This window comes from Pecten maximus, chromosome 4, assembly GCF_902652985.1.
Source record: "Pecten maximus chromosome 4, xPecMax1.1, whole genome shotgun sequence".
NCBI lineage: Eukaryota > Metazoa > Mollusca > Bivalvia > Pectinida > Pectinidae > Pecten > Pecten maximus.
Genome location: NC_047018.1, coordinates 26299578 through 26319508, shown reverse-complemented (window position 1 = coordinate 26319508; position 19931 = coordinate 26299578). Strand labels below are relative to the sequence as shown.

The window sequence follows — 19931 nt, the reverse complement described above, 5'->3', positions numbered from 1 at the left end:
GTGTACATGTGTGACGCGTCCGTACCGATACTGGTCAGTGTTTGACGTGTCCGCTCCGAAATCTGACAATGCCCAGTCTATTCCAGTTATATTGTTATATGACTAATTACCCAATGAGTACACCTGCCTGAAGCAAGGTTAACCTGAACCTCAATCTCTACAATTTGACCGGAAGTATGGCCGTTTTTCTATCGCCCATTAACGACATTGCGGTTTGGACTGTTTAGGCCGGTATCGATTAGTGATTGATATTCATGCTAATTTACTGGTCATTAGTTGAGATAGATCTTCTCTGGACAGTATGCGAGAGCACGTGTTCATTAACACGACCAATGCTATATTCACTATTATCCGTGAGGAAGTTCTGAAGTAGACACAACGGGATATAGTTAAAGACGAACAACACGAACATAACGTGTAGTCAACATAATGTAAACAAAATAACGTGTTTATGATGTAGATAAGGGATATATGTACATAGAGAAAGTCGGGAAAATTCCAAATAAACAATAACAAGACGAATCTGACCAGCTTCCGGTATAGAAAGCGTGTCCTTCTACATGGGCGACACACTCAAAGAAATGGCATGTTATAAAGATGTAACTCGGAAGTGATAACGACACAAACCTGTATTCTAAGTATGTCTGTCATTAGTCAAAACATATCACCTATGTCGGTTATGGTGTAGGTAAGGGTGGCTGATGTTGAAGAGCGTTTATCATGTTTAATGTATACAATCGACAAGGTGAGGACATTTCGTGGTGTCTCCTACAGTACTCCATCGATCGATATAAACATTCTGGTGTCTGTTCAGATAAACTCTCCAACAAATAGATTACGATTGCAATCTTGATTTAGTAGTATTAAAAGTGGAAGTAATAAGTTTGGATAAAGTCTAAGTAACTTTCTAAGCTGAATATTTCAACATCAAATTTTACCTCAATATATTGTAATTAAGGAAGAGGAAAATGGGAAATAACCTATTTTCCTAATTTCAACCAAAAAAAAAGTGTTAGGAAATTGTTACTGGTGATATATATGGAATACGAATGAATTGGGAAATCTGAGCGACTTTTTGGACTTAATTAACATTTCGATAGCAGTAGTGTTAATTACTCGAATGTAGTATGACGTACGATATACATCAGGTGACTTCCTGCGATCACTTATTGATAACGACAAGGTTTTTTTTGTCATTGTGTTTCCGAATAGACGACTTGTTGTTGTCAGTTTTTCACACATGTAGTTCCTTTGCTGTTGAATGACGTATTTCTCTCCATCCTTTCAATGTGCTACTTTAAGTGTCTTACGTACATCGTAGACTTTTGAATATATCTGTTTTATGGTGCCCTTACGTCAAAGTAAAATGGATGTGTGTGCCGGAAACCAATATCTCACCGAAAATAACTTGACTCTGTTTGGAATTTCCTGTCTGTATCCCCACTACATTCCAACATCCATAGGTGTCCGATACGGACCGTTGCCTGAAACGTGCCTATCGATATAAACCAGGGTCTGAATTGTCCGTACCGATATTGACCAGGGTCTGGCGTGTCCGTACCGATGTTGACCAGGGTCTGAATTGTCCGTACCGATATTGACCAGGGTCTGACGTGTCCGTACCGATGTTGACCAGGTTCTGAATTGTCCGTACCGATATTGACCAGGGTCTGACGTGTCCGTACCGATGTTGACCAGGGTCTGGCGTGTCCGTACCGATGTTGACCAGGGTCTGAATTGTCCGTACCGATATTGACCAGGTTCTGACGTGTCCGTACCGATATTGACCAGGTTCTGACGTGTCCGTACCGATATTGACCAGGGTCTGACGTGTCCGTACCGATGTTGACCAGGGTCTGGCGTGTCCGTACCGATGTTGACCATGGTCTGAATTGTCCGTACCGATATTGACCAGGGTCTGACGTGTCCGTACCGATATTGACCAGGGTCTGACGTGTCCGTACCGATATTGACCAGGGTCTGACATGTCCGTACCGATATTGACCAGGGTCTGACGTGTCCGTACCGATATTGACCAGTGTGTTACGCATCCATACGGTATTGACCAGTATCTGATGTATCTATACGGAGATACAGACCAGACGTATATAAGCAGAAACAACGGAATATAGTTAAAGACCTTTTAGCTGGAACAGCGAGAACACAACGTGTAGTCAACATAATGTAAACTAAAATAACGTGTTTATGATGTAGATAAAAGTATATGTGCATAGATAATGTCGAAAAAACTCAAAGCAACCATTAACAAGAATCTGACAGGCTTCCGGTATAGAAAACGTGTCATTTTACATGGACGACACACGTAATGTCATTTTATAAAGATGTAACCCTAAGCATTTGGGTGAACAGCTTATGTTGAACAGCGTTTAGTATATTTAATGAATGCAATCGACAAGGTCAGGACATTCTGGTGATTGATTCACTATTTATACACAGTGTGCATTTTTTTAGCGCTAAAACCTATTGTCAGCGCTTTTGAAAGATGGGCACGCAACGCGCTTTTTACCTGTGAATGTATTAGGTGACTTAAAGAGTAGGATGGAGTAATTAGTATAATTGAAATATGTTGAAAGTCGTATTGCCCAGTAAATCTATGTAATACACGCTATAATAGCAACAAAAATTAAATAAATATTTCATACAGAAATTGAATCTGAGTAGTCAATCATATATAGTTCATAACCTTACTTATCAAGGTAAAGTCATAATACAAACTGGTGATTGCGTTACCTTTGTATAATTTATATAAAATACCACACAAAACTGCAAATCACCATTCTACTGTGCCACGCACTCACTATTTCTTGCATATTATGTAATATGTATAACCATGGATAATATATTATATCATTATCTTTCATTCTTATTTTGTATTATACAAGTTCGTGTGGAATTCGAATAATGAGGATGTTGGAATTATAAAACGTGTAAAAAAGTTATGGTGTAACATATGCATATCAAAATAAGATGTTCTTAAAATTTAAATGATTTCAATGCAGCTTCCTTTGTGCTGATTATTGAATAATATACAGTTTATTCAAGTGTCTTTAATATTTCAATTTATGTCTTAATAATTATGCTATTTCAACAACATATAGAACTATTGAATTAATATTCAACTCAGACGGGAATCGGGCTGTTAATCACGAATGATTGAAAAATAAACCCCTAAACTTTTACATACGATACAGTTGTGCAATGGAAAACATATATTTGAGTCCATTCTCTGAAATTAATACCAATTAAGACCCCATTTTTAGCCCACCATCTGATTTTTAGCCCACCATCTCATATGTAGGTTGCCCTTGGTCCCTAGTTACAATGTATGCATATTTCATTTTGGGACCAGTCAGAAAACAACATGACCGACAAGCAGCCATCTTAGATTTTGACAATTGAAGTTTGTTATCGCTATTTCTCAGAGAGTACAGAAGCGATCCTCCTGAAATTTCATATGTAGGTTCCTCTTAGTCCCCCGTATTGCATTTTGGGACCAATCTGAAAACAACATGGCCGACAGACAGCCATTATCGCTAAATCTCAAATTTCATATATAGGTTCCCTTTGTACTGACCGTAGGCCGGTGGGTTTTTTCTCCGGGTACTCCGGCTTTCCTCTACCTCCAAAACCTGGCACATCCCTTGCTGTTTATAGGACGTTAAACAAACTAAACCAAACCAATTTGTTTGAAAAGTACTGGAGGGATGTTTCTCAATTTACACAGATTAGTAAGAGGAAGAGAAAATAGAGAGAAGATCAATCTGACATGGAATCTATAAAGATCATTCAATGGTGGACGCCAACATCCCTCTGGGATCTCTTGTTTATCTCCGTTTCGGTAATTCTAAGTCCGTTTCGGCAAATAGTTATACCTCAAATCCACCAAACATCGTTGCCAGCTCCCGGTACTCTTCCTCATAACTCCGTCCCCATTTTTTTCGCAATTTCATGGCATTGACATAAAAAACAGATATAAATATTATGGAGGCATCGACCAAACCATATATATGTGATCTTGGGTTGCCATTAATACATGTGTGCAAGTAGAATTTTAGGTTGTTTGGGAGTATGTGTAGTCCGAGAGATTTCCATCAAACTTAGTAACATGTTGACATGCCTTAACAGTTCGGCCATGTTCGATTGCCACTTTTGCAATCGGTGGATTTGTGGCCCGTTTATTGATAAGATATACCACCTACCCTTTCCATGCAATGACTGAATCAGAATATGGCGGGTTTCCTTAAACTTAGTAGAGTCCGACCAAATTCTTCATTCTTTAAGATTTAATTAATCTGATAGCGTTGAGAGTCGGAATAGTCTTTTCACTACATCTTCTCAATACAATGACCAGGGTAAAACGCTTCAAAATGTAGCAGTGTCCGTCTGACATTCATTTTTACCTCGACACTGCTTCACAAAATCAAAAGGCACTAAATTAGTTACATTTGACTTGTGCGTTCATGTAATAGAAGTCAACAACATGTGTTGCAATAAGTTAACATCAACCATATTCAATGAAACAACTGTGCTAACACTTTCAAACGGCTTTTGGCTAACTAAAATGAATACAATGGACATGTGAGTTTGGTCAGGTCCAAACGTGTTATCTGTCAAATTACGGTAATGAACCAATTAACGAACTGAATATCGACTTGCTCAAAAGTAAGGGATATCCTGTTCGTGATACAATTCCAACAGAAAAAAAACGTGTAAAATATTGTCAACTGATAAAATTGCAAAAAAGAGTTTTAGCGCTACAGTAGTTATCGCTGTTGTACAGACCATGCAGGCTGTAATATACGTAATGTAAATTGTGGCATCATTTATACCATGTTGGTCTCAGATTAATTTCAACCGAAAATATATCATTGATATCGCATGTAGAAGCAAGCAATAATTCTACATCTCATTTCTTTAGGATTGGACATGTCACCTTACACGGTTATAAATGATCACACGTCTAGAGTAACATGGACAGACATTCTCAATGATTTCTCTAGAGAGCTCATTACCTGACATGTTTTTTTATAGATCATTGTTGGCTCGGGGCTCTGGCAAGGAAAACGACAAAAAGGACTAACCATCGCGAAGGCCTCGTCTGGTGGACCAACATTTTTCTTTAGAATTAAATTGATACTTACTCCTCGAAGAGATTGGATTTAAAGTGAGAACTTCGTTATTTTTCGTTTTCGCCTGATATAATCATTCTAGGCTAAATTCATTCTTTGCAAGCAAAATGTGACATAAAACAATGCTATGTAAAAATAAATCTTACTACGGTGTAAGATGTAGTGCCCATTCCATATCGTATTCGCTGACAACTAGGAAACCGTTTGAGTAGATGACGTCATCTTTGTTAGCGCTAAATTATTCTTACGGGTCAACAGTGATTTGTTATTTCATGCAATTTAATGAACATGTAAAAGTTTCAAAATGATTAATAAAAAAGGAATGGCCATTATATCTTTATTTATATATAATAACGAGAATACTGTTTTTCATTTTATGCATAAACCTGCTATGCGAGGCGAGGTATTTATCGCCTATGTGTAACAATTTCACGTGGAATAAATGTTTTTTACTTACTTTTTACCGCCTACTGCTGTCATGTGGACCTCAGTATGGGAAAAGAAACACTTCGCTGGAAAAAGTTTTTTTTTTTTTTTTTATTTGCCGTATATATGCCATAGTAAATAGACTAAATACATTACTTTACAATTAGAAACAGGATACCAAAGCTAATATTTTTTAGGTATCTGACTCACCGTGCTTCGTCCGTCGTCGTCGTGAGCTTTTCTCATTTCAAACTTTTTCTCAAGGTCCACAGGTGGGAATGTGTTCAAACTTGCCTGATACGATCTTAAAATGGCCTGACCAAGTGTTGTTATTTTTTTGGTCGGAGCGAAATCAGAGGTGGCTGCCTTCTTGAAAAATACATTTAAGACTCATTAGAGTCCACCAGTGGGGTTCAGCTCAAACTTGCCTGACGGATCCTGATATGGCTCTGTCCAAGTGATGTTATTTTTAGCGTCAGTTAAAAATCCAAGAAGGCCAACATCAGGGGAAAAATGTTTTAAACGTCCTCTCCATTGCCAGCAGTGGGTTTCATCTCAGTCTTGCCTGAAATGTTTCTGAGATGATCAAGACCAAGTCGTGTTATTTTCCAGGTCCGTCAAAATTCTAACATGGACGTTAAGTCAGCCATTTTTATAATATGATTGTCAATTTAGGTTTGCAGTCATTTTGATTTCTTCTTTAGTATCAGTTAGATTAAGATGAAACCTACTAGTAATGATATGAAGATAGCCTTGATCATGTGTTGATATTTTCCCTGACAACATACTACACAATACTGCTACTGCGTATGTTTACTACAATAGTACTAGTACAAACAAGCCATACAAATTGGAAATGGACAAGCAAAACACAAAAAAAAAACAAAAAAACAAAAAAACAAATCTAGGGATCGCAGCAAATCGAGGCTATCATCACCTCAAGACCGGGGGAAGGAATGAAAGCAAAATATTTATATAAATATAAAAAAAAAAAAATTAAAAAAAATCCACATGTAGGAATGGCGTCCACACACATAATATTCCTGAATACCCGGGGGACAGAAAAAACATTTAGATTTCATGAGTGACTAAAAATATAAGAAATAAATGATTTTGCTTCTAAAATATCACTAGATAGATTAAGGGATGAAAATGAACAGCTCGAGGAGGGGGCCTCACAGGTATATTGTATATAGACACAGGTGATGTACATACATTTGAATTCTAAATCTAGAAAAAATGATAAGATTTTTCATTAGGATGTGACAAATTTGCAACTTTCGCTACTAAATTATCACCAGACGGATTTAGGAATCCTGCTGAACATTTGGAAAAGGAAGTCTCGCATGTAGAGTGTATATATATATAGATACAGTATATTGAAATATAATAGATACATTCACAGACATGTTAATCATCATGAAGATTGAAACAAAAATGAAAGCGCTAAGTGTACGTGTTCTAATATATTTTGATATAGGCATAGGTGTTATAACAAATATATCTCATCTAACTAAAGTTGGACTGACCATAAGCCTCTTAAAAACTTCTTAGTCTCCGTAGGAATTTAAAATTTACTATTGGCAGAACGTCTTCAAAGAACATACATTTCACTTTCCGAGGACATAGAATACAATTTGTCAATTCATAACGCTAAAGATTCTTACACGTCAATATTCGTCCTTTTCTTTCTCATCTTTCTACTACAGCAATCGGAACTCCTCGGCTGTGCAACGTATGTTGCGCAGTTACATCCGAGGAGTTCCGAGTGCTACTACAGAGGGAGATACGGTTATACCACCGCGGACTAAGGAGGAACTGCAGCTCCTTAGACAGTCACGTGTGCATATGACACTTAATTGATAGTCCTATGTGTTCTTGTTATCAGTCTCCTGAAACTACCGAACATTTCCTCATACGGAAACTTACTACCAGCACCTAAAAACTCAATGTTTTTTTTAAAGTCTTTCCCTAATTACAATGTCAACATCTTGCTTGATGGTAGTTCAGTTCAATACAATCAGACTATCCAAACTTTAACAGTCAATCGTTTTTAAAAACTCAGTCACTTTATTAAGAACAATAGGTAACACGACGTAGTAATTTGAGGCTATCTTGTCCTAATACCCGTGTCATACGATGCCTATACTTAATGTTTCGGCGTCTGAACATTTAAGCATTGAACTGTTTTTGTATGGTATTTATAATCTATTTGAATGTCTGAGCTTTGCAAGCAAACAACATAATGTGCTAGCAAAGGTCTGGCATTCAAATAGATCACAAATACCATACAAAAACAGTTCAACGCTTATATTTACATTCCTTTTACTTTTTTTATCATTTAAATGCTATAATTCATAATTAAAATTCATAATTCCCGCCTTATCGATAGTCAGCAGATTTTTTGTCAGTCGTTGGAACAGCTGGAACATGGTCACGTGCGTTTTAGCAAACAAAATAGTACATGGAAAATTTATATATAATAACCAGAATACTGTTTTTCCTTTTATGCATTTATCGCCTATATGTAACAATTTCACGTGGAATAAATGTTTTTTACTTACTTTTTACCGCCTACTGCTGTCATGTGGACCTCAGTATGGGAAAAGAAACACTTCGCTGAAAAAAGTTTTTTTCATTTTTTTTTATTTGCCGTATATCTGCCATAGAAAATAGACTAAATACACTACTTTAAATTAGAAACAGGATACCAAAGCTAATATTTTTTAGGTATCTGACTCGACGTGCTTCGTCCGTCGTCGTCGTGTGTTGTGTATGTAGGTTGTATGGGTGTTACGAGATCACATAATTGTACAGTCTAGGGGAGATAATCTAACTCCATATGTATATGAGTTATTCCCCTTTGTTGTAATTCTTTTCGTTTGTGAGATACATTTGTTTTCTTTATAAAGACTTGGAACAGAAAAGACGTTTGTTGTTTTGCCTGACGATATCATAATGTAGCGTAAAGCGAGTTCCCCATACCTCACAACAGTACATGGTGGAGAATCCAAAGCGGTTAGTTATGTGACACTGTGCCATTATGTAACTTTTTATTGAATTTTCGCCCGTGTGGCCGGCGAGTTTTACTCGTCGACGGTCACGACTCGCCGGTCAGACCAGAGACATATTGCTGCCATGTGCTTTTTGGCGGGAAATATTTGAAACTTTACTATACTCATAATTTATTACTGATAACTTTTTTATGTTGATACTGATATATCAATGGAACGACTACATGTGAATCTAGAAAACATTGGATGTGTTAAATTCACGTCACCAACATTTGTCGGCGATTCGAAGTTTTTGGCCAAGATATCCCTCTAATATGAGATGAGAAGGACGACACTTGTGCTTGCCCGTGCCGTACAATACTAGTTTTATTTTCCAAGGAAAAGAATTCCTTTTTGAATTATAATTACAATGCAATATATGTATCATCATTGAACACACGGATGTCATCTGGTGAAGATGTGTAATAACATGCATGTCATAATTTGTGCAGCGGATGCCAACTTATTCAGTATGCAGTGGCTATATATATGGACCAGATGTGTTTTGAAGTTTTTGTTCCCTGTTGCCTTTTTCACAAGGATAGTTGATCGATGAGATCCTTGTTTATCACCGTTTTCAGAAGAACAGTTCCAGTCTCTAAAGCTTACACAATACAGAACTTTGAACTTTCAAGCAGATGTTTCAAGTGATGAGTGCCTCAATAAAGCAAGATCATAATAAACTTATTTACTCGTAAATTTACAAATATATTGAGAATGGTTAACGTGAGCTATGGTTTAGATTGTCAAAAACAAAAAATTGTGTTCCTTTTATTTAGCCCTTGATTCACTTTTGTTTAAGAATCAATATTGCCTAGATTCTAGCCATATCCAGACAGTTTTATATTGCAAAACATCATTGTTTCCAAATACTATGAATGTTTTCTTAGATTAATTATATCAGAAATACACTATTAATTAAGAGCGAAATCTCTGCTGATATTACTGTGAAAACATGTCATATTGGTTACAATTTATACTAGGATGAGCATATATGTCATTGGATAGATTTAGGATGGTATTATGTTGTATGTCATGTAGTTTGCCATGGAATTCTGTGCTTTGGTATGTATTTAGTAATATTTAGATATTATATTTGTGTTTTAATTGAAGAACCATAAGGCCATGCCGAGATATTTTTCAGCGCGTATATGAAGCTACGGCAAGGCTGATAAGGATAAGTATAAAGCTGGTAGGTTAATGTTATATATTGTTTGATTAGTTGAAAGTTTTATTACGGTTCATTACTCTTATAACTTTTAATCACATGGTCTTAAGACGCAACATGATGATGCTGCAATGATATAAGCAGTTAGTTGAGTAATGCCAGAACAAACTATTTGGATGTCTCTTAAACATGTATCGATATTGTCTTATTGAATCTTGAGCTTGATAGAATGTTACAGAAGTTTAACTTGATATGCTTAGCTGAATATCTAAAGTCATCTGTATGTAAAATCTCTTTCATCTTTGCTATTGTTGTCTGGATGTTGTATGTGTGATCCATATTGAGCTCAATGGAAAGTGCAAGTGTGAGAGTTAGTTATCAGGAATTGCATTGTATGAGAATGATTTTTATACTACCAGGTACATATCATTGATACAAATTATTGGACATTATCTTCTGGTTATAGTACTTTATTTTCAACAATTTTCTAACATTTTCGTAACAGGTCAAATACAGTATATTTATTTGGTTCGATTATTTTTACCTTTTCATCATTTATGATAATCTCGTACACCCATGGTAAAATTGTGTATGCCAAATTTTATTTTGTGGGCGGGGATGTTGTGTATGTAGGTTGTATGGGTGTTACGAGATCACATAATTGTACAGTCTAGGGGAGATAATCTAACTCCATATGTATATGAGTTATTCCCCTTTGTTGTAATTCTTTTCGTTTGTGAGATACATTTGTTTTCTTTATAAAGACTTGGAACAGAAAAGACGTTTGTTGTTTTGCCTGACGATATCATAATGTAGCGTAAAGCGAGTTCCCCATACCTCACAACAGTACACGTGAGCTTTTCTCATTTCAAACTTTTTCTCAAGGTCCACAGGTGGGGAATGTGTTCAAACTTGCCTGATACGATCTTAAAATGGCCTGACTAAGTGTTGTTATTTTTTTGGTCGGAGCGAAATCAGAGGTGGCTGCCTTCTTGAAAAATACATTTCAGACTCATTAGAGTCCACCAGTGGGGTTCAGCTCAAACTTGCCTGACGGATCCTGATATGGCTCTGTCCAAGTGATGTTATTTTTAGCGTCAGTTAAAAATCCAAGAAGGCCAACATCAGGAAAAAAAACGTTTTAAACGTCCTCTCCATTGCCAGCAGTGGGTTTCATCTCATTCTTGCCTGAAATGTTTCTGAGATGATCAAGACCAAGTCGTGTTATTTTTCAGGTCCATCAAAATTCTAACATGGACGCTAAGTCAGCCATTTTTATAATATGATTGTAAATTTAGGTTTGCAGACATTTTGATTTCTTCTTTAGTATCAGTTAGATTAAGATGAAATCTACTAGTAATGATTTGAAGATAGCCTTGACCATGTGTTGATATTTTCCCTGACAACATACTACACAATACTGCTACTGCGTATGTTTACTACAATAGTACTAGTACAAACAAGCCATACAAATTGGAAATGGACAAACAAAACACAAAAAAAACAAAAAAACAAAAAAACAAATCTAGGGATCGCAGCAAATCGAGGCAATCATCACCTGAAGACCGGGGGAAGGAATGAAAGCAAAATATTTATAAAAAAAAAAAATTCCACATGTAGGAATGGGGTCCACACACATAATATCCATGAATACCCGGGGGACAGAAAAAACATTTAGATTTCATGAGTGACTAAAAATATAAGAAATAAATGATTTTGCTTCTAAAATATCACTAGATAGATTAAGGGATGAAAATGAATAGCCCGAGGAGGGGGCCTCACAGGTATATTGTATATAGACACAGGTGATGTACATACATTTGAATTCTAAATCTAGAAAAAATGATAAGATTTTTCATTAGGATGTGACAAATTTGCAACTTTCGCTACTAAATTATCACCAGACGGATTTAGGAATCCTGCTGAACATTTGGAAAAGGAAATCTCGCATGTAGAGTGTATATATATATAGATACAGTATATTAAAATATAATATATAAATTCACAGACATGTTAATCATCATGAAGATTGAAACAAAAATGAAAGCGCTAAGTGTACGTGTTCTAATATATTTTGATATGGGCATAGGTGTTATAACAAATATATCTCATCTAACTAAAGTTGGACTGACCATAAGCCTCTTAAAAACTTCTTAGTCTCCGTAGGAATTTAAAATTTACTATTGGCAGAACGTCTTCAAAGAACATACATTTCACTTTCCGAGGACATAGAATACAATTTGTCAATTCATAACGCTAAAGATTCTTACACGTCAATATTCGTCCTTTTCTTTCTCATCTTTCTACTACAGCAGTCGGAACTCCTCGGCTGTGCAACAGATGTTGCGCAGTTACATCCGAGGAGTTCCGAGTGCTACTACAGAGGGAGATACGGTTATACCACCGCGGACTAAGGAGGAACTGCTGCTCCTTAGACAGTCACGTGTGCATATGACACTTAATTGATAGTCCTATGTGTTCTTGTTATCAGTCTCCTGAAACTACCGAACATTTCCTCATACGGAAACTTACTACCAGCACCTAAAAACTCAATGTTTTTTTTAAGTCTTTCCCTAATTACAATGTCAACATCTTGCTTGATGGTAGTTCAGTTCAATACAATCAGACTATCCAAACTTTAACAGTCAATCGTTTTTAAAAACTCAGTCACTTTATTAAGAACAATAGGTAACACGACGTAGTAATTTGAGGCTATCTTGTCCTAATACCCGTGTCATACGATGCCTATACTTAATGTTTCGGCGTCTGAACATTTAAGCATTTAACTGTTTTTGTATGGTATTTATAATCTATTTGAATGTCTGAGCTTTGCAAGCAAACAACATAATGTGCTAGCAAATGTCTGGCATTCAAATAGATCACAAATACCATACAAAAACAGTTTAACGCTTATATTTACATTCCTTTTACTTTTTTTATCATTTAAATGCTATAATTCATAATTAAAATTCATAATTCCCGCCTTATCGACAGTCAGCAGATTTTTTTGTCAGTCGTTGGAACAGCTGGAACATGGTCGCGTGCGTTTTAGCAAACAAAATAGTACATGAAAAATTTATATAAAATAACCAGAATACTGTTTTTCCTTTTATGCATTTATCGCCTATATGTAACAATTTCACGTGGAATAAATGTTTTTTACTTACTTTTTACCGCCTACAGCTGTCATGTGGACCTCAGTATGGGAAAAGAAACACTTCGCTGAAAAAAGTTTTTTTCATTTTTTTTTATTTACCGTATATATGACATAGAAAATAGACTAAACACACTACTTTAAATTAGAAACAGGATACCAAAGCTAATATTTTTTAGGTATCTGACTCGACGTGCTTCGTCCGTCGTCGTCGTGAGCTTTTCTCATTTCAAACTTTTTCTCAAGGTCCACAGGTGGGGAATGTGTTCAAACTTGCCTGATACGATCTTAAAATGGCCTGACCAAGTGTTGTTATTTTTTTGGTCGGAGCGAAATCAGAGGTGGCCGCCTTCTTGAAAAATACATTTCAGACTCATTAGAGTCCACCAGTGGGGTTCAGCTCAAACTTGCCTGACGGATCCTGATATGGCTCTGTCCAAGTGATGTTATTTTTAGCGTCAGTTAAAAATCCAAGAAGGCCAACATCAGGGGGAAAATGTTTTAAACGTCCTCTCCATTGCCAGCAGTGGGTTTCATCTCATTCTTGCCTGAAATGTTTCTGAGATGATCAAGACCAAGTCGAGTTATTTTCCAGGTCCGTCAAAATTCTAACATGGACGCTAAGTCGGCCATTTTTATAATATGATTGTCAATTTAGGTTTGCAGACATTTTGATTTCTTCTTTAGTATCAGTTAGATTAAGATGAAACCTGCTAGTAATGATATGAAGATAGCCTTGATCATGTGTTGATATTTTCCCTGACAACATACTACACAATACTGCTACTGCGTATGTTTACTACAATAGTACTAGTACAAACAAGCCATACAAATTGGAAATGGACAAGCAAAACACAAAAAAAAACAAAAAAACAAAAAAACAAATCTAGGGATCGCAGCAAATCGAGGTAATCATCACCTGAAGACCGGGGGAAGGAATGAAAGCAAAATATTTATATAAAAAAAAAATTCCACATGTAGGAATGGGGTCCACACACATAATATTCCTGAATACCCGGGGGACAGAGAAAACATTTAGATTTCATGAGTGATTAAAAATATAAGAAATAAATGATTTTGCTTCTAAAATATCACTAGATAGATTAAGGGATGAAAATGAACAGCTCGAGGAGGGGGCCTCACAGGTATATTGTATATAGACACAGGTGATGTACATACATTTGAATTCTAAATCTAGAAAAAATGATAAGATTTTTCATTAGGATGTGACAAATTTGCAACTTTCGCTACTAAATTATCACCAGACGGATTTAGGAATCCTGCTGAACATTTGGAAAAGGAAGTCTCGCATGTAGAGTGTATATATATATAGATACAGTATATTGAAATATAATAGATAAATTCACAGACATGTTAATCATCATAAAGATTGAAACAAAAATGAAAGCGCTAAGTTTACGTGTTCTAATATATTTTGATATAGGCATAGGTGTTATAACAAATATATCTCATCTAACTAAAGTTGGACTGACCATAAGCCTCTTAAAAACTTCTTAGTCTCCTTAGGAATTTAAAATTTACTATTGGCAGAACGTCTTCAAAGAATGTTTGTTTATTTTTTGTTTGTTTGTTTAACGTCTTATTAACAGCCAGGGTCATTTAAGGACGTGCCAGGTTTTGAAGGTGGAGGAAAGCCGGAGTACCAGGAGAAAAACCACCGGCCTACGGTCAGTACCTGGCAACTGCCCCACGTAGGTTTCGAACTCGCAACTCAGAGGTGGAGGGCTAGTGATAAAGTGTCGGGACACCTTAACCACTCGGCCACCGCGGCCCCTTACTCTTCAAAGAACATACATTTCACTTTCCGAGGACATAGAATACAATTTGTCAATTCATAACATTAAAGATTCTTATATGTCAATATTCGTCCTTTTCTTTCTCACCTTTCTACTACAGCAATCGGAACTCCTCGGCTGTGCAACAGATGTTGCGCAGTTACATCCGAGGAGTTCCGAGTGCTACTACAGAGGGAGATACGGTTATACCACCGCGGACTAAGGAGGAACTGCAGCTCCTTAGACAGTCACGTGTGCATATGACACTTAATTGATAGTCCTATGTGTTCTTGTTATCAGTCTCCTGAAACTACCGAACATTTCCTCATACGGAAACTTACTACCAGCACCTAAAAACTCAATGTTTTTTTTAAGTCTTTCCTTAATTACAATGTCAACATCTTGCTTGATGGTAGTTCAGTTCAATACAATCAGACTATCCAAACTTTAACAGTCAGTCGTTTTTAAAAACTCAGTCACTTTATTAAGAACAATAGGTAACACGACATAGTAATTTGAGGCTATCTTGTCCTAATACCCGTGTCATACGATGCCTATACTTAATGTTTCGGCGTCTGAACATTTAAGCATTGAACTGTTTTTGTATGGTATTTATAATCTATTTGAATGTCTGAGCTTTGCAAGCAAACAACATAATGTGCTAGCAAAGGTCTGGCATTCAAATAGATCACAAATACCATACAAAAACAGTTCAACGCTTATATTTACATTCCTTTTACTTTTTTTATCATTTAAATGCTATAATTCATAATTAAAATTCATAATTCCCGCCTTATCGACAGTCAGCAGATTTTTTGTCAGTCGTTGGAACAGCTGGAACATGGTCGCGTCGCGTGTAGTTCCGGTTTGTGTTGTATTAATACGCTGATAAGTGTAGCGCGTGATGGATAGCATTTAAACGTACATCAATGCCAGAGCTTTCAAACAGACTATAGTATGACAATGCCAGACAAATGTGAATATTATCTATTAACCGTCAAGTTATTTTCTGTCGTTTTAAAGTCACATTGCGCTATATAGGGCATACAATCACAAACAAGTCGTATGAGACCACCTTTAGTGTATTTTGTCAACTTTAAATTGTATATATAATGCACTTCTTACCCCAACATGTACAGCCCTAATTACTTTATCCTTTATCGTTATGTGATGATGTCGCAACAAATATAGTCTTGAACCCCATCGCCATCCCAATATAAACCCCACCATTTCTCTGTCTTATTTCCCCGCACATGCTCTGTAACTAATTACACGTAATATTAACAGTAATGTTACATCACTATTCTAGGAATATTAGGAGACGGATCTACAAAGGTATCATGTACTCGTTTCTGAATCCTTTCATTTTCTTGTTAAAGGCATGTACTTATATAATTTACGGTAATGGAATTAAATGTTATGACTTTGTAACTAATTCGAGTACTTGGTTACTAAAATCTCACCAAATACGATCCCTATTGGCCAGTAGAATGTTCAATGTAAGAACATGAGAGCAATGAATGTTACATTATAATCATACAGAAGGTTAATCCGTAAGACCCAGTGATCCTGCTAATTGTCACCATGTCGTTAAGTCTAATCGACAATCGATAGTAGCATTAGATAATATATTCACAGTAATTGTGTAATTCTACGTATGGAATAGGTATAGAAACAATGCGTACTAGAGGTAGAATACTCGGCTTTAAAACGGCGTTGTGGGAATACAGAAACATGCTATTTTGAACATTTATGATAACGACAGTTTTCTCACGATTAAAAGGAATTCTTTATGAGATCATTTAAGATTTCGTTATGGTTATGTGAGTGACAGTGCGTGGATCGACACGTGGCTTGGGATTTGTTTTAAATTCCATATTGGTTAAAGTCTCAACAGTCAGGGTAATACGGGAGTAGAGAAGGCACTTTGTCTTAGACACACACCTACGTAGACATGAGTTATTTTCAGATCGTCAGTATGTGTTGTGACAGAGAAGCACACCACGGTGGCTTCGTGTCGTGAGAGACAGGAAAAAAGAAAAAAATCAGAACCTGCGATAGAGTGGGCGAAATTGGTCCCCTGGGCAGGCACTATTCTTTTTTAAGATTGCACGTAGTCCCTAACTTAAAACGAGGCTCGATCAAATACATATCCATCGTATGACAAACTGATCAGCCTGCTGTGCTGAAATAAAAAGAGTCCTTAGATCATTCTCTTAACACAGACAAATAAAAATATATTGTCATAAACACAGCTGTCAGTGAAATCGTATACCATACAGAAATTTTTATATGAATATATATTATCTTTCTACATCAGCAATTGTTAATGAATTATATGTATATATTACATGTATATATTTCAAATTGACTAATTGTGTTATGTAGTTTCTGACTATGGGCACGATTTTCTTCACATCTAAACCGGCGTACATCTACACTCAAGAAAAACCGGTTTTCAATAGAGACAATGTGTTGACAATGATGAATTAATAGAAATTGTTATCCTTCTGGGGTTTTACATTAAGCACATTCAAAATGTCAACACATCTATCACGATTTCTTAAACTTAAAAAACAACACACATTAAGCAAAGACTACGGGCTCTTTAGGTTCATAATGCGTCACAGATGTTCTTTGGGTGTACATCGGCAGCGGATTTTCTGAAACTGTGGAGCAACAATACCCAAAACCAAGGGACAAGGGGCCACTCAAAAAGGCTGTGGAGCAACAACGCCCAAACACAAGGGACAAGGGTCCACTCAAAAACTGGAGCAACAACGCCCAAACACAAGGGACAAGGGGCCACTCAAAAACTGGAGCAACAACGCCCAAACACAAGGGACAAGGGGCCACTCAAAAACTGGAGCAATAACGCCCAAACACAAGAGACAAGGGGCCACTCAAAAACTGGAGCAACAACGCCCAAACACAAGGGACAAGGGGCCACTCAAAAACTGGAGCAACAACGCCCAAACACAAGAGACAAGGGGCCACTCAAAAACTGGAGCAACAACGCCCAAACACAAGGGACAAGGGGCCACTCAAAACCTGGAGCAACAACGCCCAAACACAAGAGACAAGGGGCCACTCAAAAACTGGAGCAACAACGCTCAACAACAAGGGACAAGGGTCCACTCAAAAACTGGAGCAACAACGCCCAAACACAAGGGACAAGGGGCCACTCAAAAACTGGAGCAACAACGCCCAAACACAAGGGACACGGGGCCACTCAAAAACTGGAGCAACAACGCCCAAACACAAGGGACAAGGGGCCACTCAAAAACTGGAGCAACAACGCCCAAACACAAGGACAAGGAGCCACTCAAAAACTGGAGCAACAACGCCCAAACACAAGGGACAAGGGGCCACTCAAAAACTGGAGTAACAACGCCCAAACACAAGGGACAAGGGTCCACTCAAAAACTGGCGCAACAACGCTCAACAACAAGGGACAAGGGGCCACTCAAAAACTGGAGCAACAACGCCCAAACACAAGGGACAAGGGGCCACTCAAAAACTGGCGCAACAACGCTCAACAACAAGGGACAAGGGGCCACTCAAAAACTGGAGCAACAACGCTCAACAACAAGGGACAAGGGTCCACTCAAAAACTGGAGCAACAACGCCCAAACACAAGGGACAAGGGTCCACTCAAAAACTGGAACAACAACGCTCAACAACAAGGGACAAGGGTCCACTCAAAAACTGGAGCAACAACGCTCAACAACAAGGGACAAGGGTCCTCTCAATAACTGGAACAACAATGCCCAAACGCAAGGGACAAGGGTCCACTAAAAAAGGCTATTTCCACAGCAAAGTAAGCTGGACATCCAGAAAAACGTTTTTGCGCTGCATGTAGTCAAAATATTGAACCTCGGCCAGAAGAAGTAATATCGGTATCAACAGATTTTGTTTTGTTTTTGTTTTGTTTTATTTCAGGTTCAAAATAATTTTATTAATCAAAACATGAAAGTACACACATAAATAATTGGTGTCCTCGCGCAAGAGGGGATTTATTCGACATTCAACTTTTCATTAATATTTGTTCATACGTTATTATTTTTATATTTGATAAACAGTTAATTCATCCAAAAAATGACTAGAAAGGCATTGGATGGATCAAGAACTTTCATATAATCATAAATAAGAAATTCTGTATAAATAGAACTTTGTCACAATTTATTAATTCGATTATTATTTATTTTGTATATTTTGCTTATATTTGATTCCGGTATACAGGATGAATCTTGTACTGATAATATTAAACTTACGTTTACACATAAATGAGACCTTTTTACACGTTGTCACGCCATAGTTGCATTAAATACGGCCATTGATATGGACACAAATGACTGTAAAATGCAATGTAAGACGATTTTTGATGAATATATATATTAATCAATCCAAACTTGCAAACTGTTTGATCAAAGTCGCGAAAAATATTGTATACTAAAACAGGAAATAACGATCAAAACATCTTCAAACAACTTCATTTTAGGCGTTGGTGATTTCAAGGAATATTCAGATAGAAACAAAACAATCACTATACCAGGTAGTGACACACCACCACTCTTCACCTCATCCAGTAAACAGCAATTGTCCCGCAAACCGTGTGTTTAGGTACAAGAGTACACAAGTGGATTGAAGACAAGCTTAACAGGTTTCCAAACAACGGCTGTCTTTGAAATACAATATGGCAGCCATATAGTGTCTTGATTGAACTGGCTGTTGTTGAAAATTTGAATTTTTAATGATGAATAAGCTTAGGGAAAAATCTAGTGATTTTCACTGGAATGCCCACACGGTTGTTGTTTAGTAGACTACCGACGTTATACTGATGTGTCCATCGGTGGTAAGGATGTCTTTAGAGAACAGTTGAGGAGACCTTCGCTACAGAGATATCAAATCAGAATATATATATATGAGATAACAAAATGTACCAAGTCATTGCGTCTGAAAAGCTTGAATTCTATAACTCACAAGAGTATACTAAACATTTACAAGCTAGGGGGGCTACCAGGCAACAGCATAATATATAAGTAAGCGTTTATAGTAATGTTTGAGATCTATTGGTACATTGTATGTATAGAAGCTCACGTAGTTATGCTGCGATTTTATGTAAGAGAGATATAATTTGGTGTTAAGTGCGAGTCCACGAGCGAACAACTGTTAATTTGTTGG

The 19931-nt window shown here is 36.9% G+C and overlaps 1 protein-coding gene across 1 annotated transcript; it reads left to right on the top strand.

Annotated features, from left to right (window-relative positions):
* Positions 1–17377: 17377 nt before the first annotated feature.
* Positions 17378–18502, top strand: LOC117326471 (ribosome-binding protein 1-like). Its single transcript, XM_033883219.1, has one exon. It carries the CDS (start codon positions 17378–17380, stop codon positions 18500–18502), a length of 1125 nt encoding a protein of 374 aa, XP_033739110.1.
* Positions 18503–19931: the final 1429 nt, after the last annotated feature.

What these genes read in the sequence shown, in the direction of transcription:
- LOC117326471 (XM_033883219.1), top strand. Translation starts at nt 17,378, where the DNA reads ATGTTCTTTGGGTGTACATCGGCAGCGGATTTTCTGAAACTGTGGAGC.